The following is a 6,894-nucleotide window of genomic DNA, read 5'->3' as shown; positions in this document are numbered from 1 at the left end:
GAAATGAATTTCCATGGTAAAACATGGGAAAAGGCATTGCATTCATAACAAGAAAAACCATTAAAGTATACAACTTATGAAAACACAAACGCTGAAATAGAACTGGAAGAATGTTCTGCTCTATTATTCCCTACACGAGAATAAAGTATACAACTTTTCAAGTTTTTGTCAGCAGTAAACAAGAATAATCTACCTTCAAACTACAAAAACAAGGCCACCACACACAACGTGCAGGAGCTTACTATAACTAATATGCCTGGAAATTAATTAGTGAAATCCACTGTTTAATTTTTGTTTCACTTAGGATAAGGCAAAATCAACAGAGCAGGCATCCATTTCTAACCAAATTCTACAACTGAGTCTAGGGCTCACTCAGCTGGCTGGGCTGGACCGTCCAATCTGAAACCCCGGCCACGCCCACGACCCCTGCCCCTGCCTCGTCCTCGCCCTGCATTGTCAAATAGTTTTAATTTCAGATGACGATAATAACCCAGAGAGCATATATCATTTTTACACAATTTCAGCAGTTCACTGTGCACACTATTGTGCACTCCAGCATCACTTATTTGACACAATGAACTCATCACAGAGACATCCAAGAAATAACTCACTGTTCATCGTTTCCTCTCTCCTTTTCTTTTTTCAAATTCTTAAGAATGGCATTGCTGTGATGGTAAACAAGTTTTGTGATACATGATTACACTGAAATAGAACATGATTATACTATGTGCGTTATTTTAAAATGCTAAACCCAGCAAGCATTTATGAAAAGAGAGAGAAGCAAGGAACAAAACAAAAGGCAAAAGTTATAAAATGTGAACAAAAAGCTATACTGGTTTCTAGATACTTCCAAAGATGGAAGTCAAAATATTTTCAGAGATGTGGTTATAAGAAAATAAAAAATGCTTGATTTGGATTGTTAAATCAACAAACAAAAAATCATGCCAGCATATAAAATGAATTGCGCAGTACCATGCAGCAAAACTGTGGAAGAATTCCATGATTCAATGCAAATGAGAGAAAGATGTGGCAACTGTACAAGGGAGACAATTAGAAGCTTTCTTTAATGCAAAGCTCGCCAATCATCAGCAAGAAAAGAGGTTTTCTACATTATCCTGTACCTGTTTCACATTTTATTCATAACATCTCAAAAATCTATTGAGCAAGAGTTGAAGTTACAATAACATAATTAGAAATCTTACCACTGCCTTGGCCAACAAATGCTCCACCACCATAGTCATTATAACCACCTGACTGTTGTTGCATATATCCACCACCATAACCTCTTCCACGGCCACGATAACCCCGTCCTCTTCCACGACCTCTGCCCCTCCCACCATATCCATACCCGCCATCCCTCCCACCATATCCATACCCACCATCCCTCCCACCATATCCACGCCCACCATCCCTGTCACCATATCCACGCCCACCATCCCTCCCACCATATCCACGCCCACCAACCCTGTCACCATCTCCATTGTGCTCCACCACTCCATTGCTATTATTTCCTGTGTACAGAAAAGAAATAAAGTTATGGTTACTTTACCCAAAATAAAAGCAGATATAATGAAAGAGATACATAAATGGCAAGGAAAACTAGTAGTCCATGGTGGAAAAGATCCATAAGCCAACAATAGAACTTGAAGTGAAAGTTGCTATACTATTTTGTGAAAGTTATCCAGCTATTTAGACATCAGCATACCACCAAAATTTTATGTTTATCTATTATTCACATGAGCAGAAAAATATTACAGAGATCAAACAAAAACAATTTCTCTGTTCAGGGCATCTAGCAGATATATCTAATTGCTTCGCCAGAGTTGTTAATGTCCAATGTTCACTGCCAGAAATGGTGGCACCTGACAGCTTATCTGTACACTCATTTAGCGAACAAAAAGTGAAGCAGTTCAGGTGAGGTAACGGAACTGGGTACCTCAGAATCCAATTAAAAAGAAATTGCTCAGCAACAGCTCATATACAGCATGATTTGGCTGGTTTACTTTGACCCCTAAATCCCAGCCAATATTGCTTCAAAAATCCATTGCCTAATATAAAATATCTACTCGTTAAAAGCAACATGGCATGCAATATACAGACATTCACTCTAGAAGCCATAAATTTGATAATAAATAGTTAGAAACAAAAAACACTTGCCGCCACCCCCGACCAATATAAAAAGAATTAACATATTAAACAATGTTAAGGTTGCATCATATATTACCTCTACCTCTAGCAATCCCCCTACCACCACGCCCTCTCCCCTGCCTCCGAGGAGAGCCACCCTCTATATCAACAAAAACAAAGAAAAAGTCAATTGACACACCACAAAGGGATTGCAATCAGAAAGAAAAGTGAAAGATTTTGCATTACCTCCTTCATAATCATATTCAGCCAAAGGTTTCACTTGATCAGCTGGAATAGGTGATTGATAGCTAGAGGCGAAGTAATAAAATGGTATTAAAACAAGGACTAAAAGTTCAATATAATACATTCTTACACATTTATGCATGTGTGCAGATGTACATAAGTACATTAGAGGCTGCAGTGAGATGGTATTGACTAAAATTTGACTCAATGAAACCAAAGTGTGGATTTAGGCACACAGCAAGATTCAACTCACCCTGTGGAGGATGTATCCAGTTCCTTCTTGGATAGAGTAACTGTTATCACTGATACATGACGAGTGGTTTCCAGGCTGCATTACCAAGAAACAAATCAGCCATTGTCATTAATAAACACAACGCACCATAGAGGGGAATAGAGAAAGTTCATGAGAAATCTTACGGGAGAAGACCCTCCTCTAGTGGCTCCCACGTGTCAGTTATATCAGTAGAACCAATAGATGTGTTCTGATGAAGACCAGCAATCCTTCTCTGAAACAGAGAGGAAATTCTCAGTATAACAAGGTTCTGATGATAGGTTGCATCCATATTCTTGTGCCTCCATGTTTATGTGAATGAAAAGGTGTGGAAGAATTGAAAAATACAAATTAAACAGGGAAAGCAGCAAAACATTATCACATTACCTTAATCAATTCAGCAATCATCACAGTCTTGTTTATGGCTCTGCCCATGGCCTTGAGAGAGATTTCATCAGATCCTTTCTCCTGTTAAAGCCCGACAAAAAAATAAAATATCACCATCAAATCCAAAGCTATGCCGCAAGTAAATGAATAGTTTACTTATAGATACACCACCAATTCTTCGATAAGGTGGGTTTGCAAACACTGATGACTGCCAAGAAATATGCAGTTTTAAGCAGATAAGAGCAATAGCAACTGTGAATCTCATTGAGCACAGACACAACAAAGTGAAACAAAGCTTTCTAAAGCACCATCTGCTAATTTCACCCACAGTACTACACAGGTATCAAAACTTAACAAATCACTGAAGCTTTTGAGTAAGGAAAAAAACTACTGAGATTTATTACGCTATGCTATTGCAGTTTTAATTGCAAAAAAAATAACAAACAAATATATATAAAACAGCCTAAAAAGCATTTTGAAAAGGTAAGAAATAATACCAAGCACGCGCGTACTCTACTTGTGAGGTCAATTTATTAATCAACATTGTAAAATTAAAAATAATTTATCGAAACAGAGAGAGAAGAACCTGAAAGAGCGTAGTGGCATAAGTAATGTAGTTCCTCATTCTGCCTTGAGTAGTAATGCGAATCTCATTCTCATTGATCGGCGTTTCGTTTCTTGGCTTCTCTACCCTCTGGTACCGATCCATTCTCTATGACACCAAAAATACACACACTGTTTTCAGTTCTCGCTTCAGTAAATCACGCACGTAGATCTGAAATCACTAAAAACAACGACGATTTGAAGAAGCTAGGGTTTTCTTTGTTAGTTACTACGGTACCGTTTTGAGTAGCAGCGCAAGTTCCTCGTGTGTTATTTTTCAGTTGCCAGGAGATTGTGGAGATAAGAAGAGGGGGGTAGGGTTTCTTCTTTTGTTTTTTGAAAAGGAGGGCGGTCGCTTCGGCAACGAGACCGCGTTATTAAACTGATTTTCTTTATCATGACGTGGCTCCTTCGGATATGATTGTAATTGTACTTTCCTCCTATGTTTTGTTGCCATGGAAAGAAGCATATCTGCCAAGCGATGTCGTTTTGGATCTATTTGTAGGGATTTGACAACTCGGGAACACACCTGCGTTCTTCACTTTTTGTTCGCTTCATGCACTTACTAAAGTTTTCTTTTTCATTTTTAGTCATTTTTTTCCAGTTTTTCTTTCCAAGTAAAAAATTAAAAAACATTTCATTTTTTAAAGTTTTAGAATATTTTTCTAGTACGGAAAATTGAAAAATATGTTCATGTTATATAGTTTTTTATTTGGAGAAAAATAACAAAATAAAAATCGTGTTCAAATTAAATATATTTTTATGATATTCTTTATATTTTGACATGCATAATATTTTTTATCATTATTTTGAGAGAAAATTCTCATCTAATTAAATTGAATGAGATACTACAAGAATAAAAATAACAATATAATAATTCCATTGTTAGAGTGTATAAATAATAAAGTTTACCCCCATAAACAATATTAATTAAAATACAATAAGTTACTAGTGACTATTATAATGATTCCATGTTATTGTTGAATGCCTTCTTGCACCATGCCAGTACCATCCTCTTCTAGAAATTTCAATCATTCTCCATAATATTCTATAAATAATTGACCAGATAAAAATAGAAGTTTAGTAAGAAAAAAAAGGAGGGTATTTTCATCTAATTTTTATTTCTGCCTTGACGATATGGGTAGCAAAAAAACCAAAAAATCGATTAAACCGGAAAAAAAATAACCGAAAAAACCAAACCGTGAAAAAAAACCGATTAAACCGATTAAAATTTTAAAAAAACAGACCGGTTTGGTTCGGTTCGATTTCGGTTTTATAAACCTGAAACCAAAAAACCGAGCCGAACCTAAACCGGAAAAAAAACCGAGCCAAACTGGAAAAAACCAAGCCAAAACCGAGTCAAACCAGTTTAAACCGGTTTTTATCCGAACCGAACTGAAACCGGTCAGTTTGAACCAATTTTGGTTTTTTTTAAAAAAAATAATTTAATTATTTTTTTTATAAAAACTAAATCAAACCGACATAGCCGAGTGATAAGGCTGGGGACTGCAAATCCTTTTTTCCCAGTTCAAATTTGGATGTCGCCTTGTCAACAAAAAAAACACGAAATTCCTTATTTTGTTTTGCTGATATATTGTCCCAAATAGAGACAGTGGAGGAAAAAGATTCGTGATATTTCCAAGAGCTTATTTTGTTTGCGTTTTGCAGAAAATGTTACGCACACATAAATACGTCTGGCCATATGAAGTTATTCACCTACCACTTTTCAAGTAGAATATATTGAACTGGACTGACAAAGGCACATGCATAGGCATATGAAATTCATCTACACACATCCTTCAACATTGCACAGTAGAATAGCAAACCATTCCTCAAGTTATCTGTTAAAAAGTTATCCCCTCCGAAAAGAGGAGATAATTGAGGGCTCTGGGATTACTCACTGCATAAATAACATACAAGAAACCAATATTTTGCTCTCAAGGAACCATTTATGCCGCTAAAAGAGCTAGCAACCTTCTAAGCTACAAAGATTGCAGCCATTGGACATAAATATATATATCTAAAGCAAGTCAAGGTCATGAACCCTGTCATGGCCGAAATCAAAACACGTCCTTTATATCCTTTTATTTTTCTTGAAAACAGAAAAACCACCACATAATTTTGAAGCTCATAACATAGATCAGTTTTTTCACAAAGTAAAGCAAAACGAGAGATCACAGAGATGCAGCCCACAGTATATACTGGTATGTCTTGTGTTTATATTTAGTTGGGGTTGCAATGTATCCTGAAGGACATGCTTTATTGTTGATCCACTTAAACTGGGGGCGAATTAAGAACATTAACACTAAACACAAGTAACATAGGCCTAGACATCATTATAAGCTGCTCTTACAATACCTGTTCGAAAGCTAACAGTATAGCTTGTTCATCCAATTGAGCAGTCGATAAAAACCCAGCAAGAGAAAGACATCAAGCATAAAAATGCCATTATTGAGTTGGCCTAAAGAACATTATCATGTCCTAAAACCCCAATTCTCATCATTAATAAAGTTTTGAAATGCATACCCTGGATAAGCTGCCAAAATTTTTTAGGCAAACTAGAACCCAAGATTATGCAGTAGAGTGTCATCCATTTTCTCCAATTACCATTCATGCTTATCCAATGCTTTCTTCACTAATTAAGCCCTTCGAAGTAAGCCACGCCTTTCAATATTAGTTGACCCATCATTTCTTCCCAAATGAGGGCGTACTCTATAATAGCTTCACTGGTACTTAAAACCATAATCTAATGCCATCCCATCAGATTTCAACATCTAAAAAACCAACCCATTTCACTTCATAGTCCAAATAATAAAAGAAGATAAAGAATTTGATCACAATTTATCTTGAATATATATTATTTGTTTTCGTAACAGCACATGTAGAATTCATTGCATATAATTTGTTTTCGTAATACTTGCAAAAAGAAGACTAACATCTTAAAGCATATGTTTAGTATCCACGTTTAGCAACAGGTAAGAAATTATATGAAATCAAAACAAGTGTGTTCAGAATCAAATCTAATTATACTATATAATGGCTTACTGGTTGTTGTTTCTGGTGGAGTCGCTGCTACTGCTTCTGGAGGCACTGCTAGTGGTAGTGGAGTCGTTGTTGCGGTTGATTGCCTCGGTGGTGATGAATTCTGGGTGGTGAGAATAGAGGATGGAGAAGGAGAAAAACAATATATATAAAAGATAGGGCAAAAACAAGAGTAAAAATTATATACATGATTTAATTGTAATTTAATAAAAAGTGCAAGT

The 6,894-nt window shown here is 36.1% G+C and overlaps 1 protein-coding gene across 4 annotated transcripts; it reads right to left on the bottom strand.

Moving 5' to 3' along the window:
* LOC18096172 (glycine-rich cell wall structural protein 2) lies at window positions 1–6,894 on the bottom strand. Of its 4 annotated transcripts, none has more exons than XM_024594268.2 (9): window positions 6,677–6,894; window positions 3,615–3,740; window positions 3,029–3,109; window positions 2,788–2,876; window positions 2,624–2,698; window positions 2,374–2,435; window positions 2,225–2,287; window positions 1,203–1,511; window positions 1–448 (listed from the first exon to the last, which is right to left on the bottom strand). In XM_024594268.2, exons 2-9 carry the CDS (start codon window positions 3,735–3,737, stop codon window positions 369–371), a joined length of 882 nt encoding a protein of 293 aa, XP_024450036.1. In that variant the 5' UTR covers window positions 3,738–3,740; window positions 6,677–6,894; the 3' UTR covers window positions 1–368. The 4 variants fall into 4 exon arrangements, with proteins under 4 accessions (XP_024450036.1, XP_024450035.1, XP_052306835.1 ...); XM_024594267.2 differs by lacking the exon at window positions 6,677–6,894 and adding an exon at window positions 3,870–4,150; XM_052450875.1 differs by lacking the exon at window positions 6,677–6,894 and having other exon boundaries at window positions 1–442; window positions 3,615–4,150.

The sequence above is a fragment of the Populus trichocarpa genome, chromosome 2 (assembly GCF_000002775.5).
Source record: "Populus trichocarpa isolate Nisqually-1 chromosome 2, P.trichocarpa_v4.1, whole genome shotgun sequence".
NCBI classification, from domain to species: Eukaryota; Viridiplantae; Streptophyta; class Magnoliopsida; order Malpighiales; family Salicaceae; genus Populus; species Populus trichocarpa.
The sequence above is the reverse complement of the archived record's forward strand: the minus strand, read 5'-3'. Positions and strand labels throughout refer to the sequence as shown.

What these genes read in the sequence shown, in the direction of transcription:
- LOC18096172 (XM_024594268.2), bottom strand. Translation starts at nt 3,737, where the DNA reads ATGGATCGGTACCAGAGGGTAGAGAAGCCAAGAAACGAAACGCCGATC. An exon ending in TGATTGCTGAATTGATTAAG is followed by an intron (nt 2,877 to 3,028) that starts GTAATGTGATAA and finishes TCTCTGTTTCAG; the next exon opens with AGAAGGATTGCTGGTCTTCA. An exon ending in TGAATATGATTATGAAGGAG is followed by an intron (nt 2,288 to 2,373) that starts GTAATGCAAAAT and finishes TTGTTGATATAG; the next exon opens with AGGGTGGCTCTCCTCGGAGG.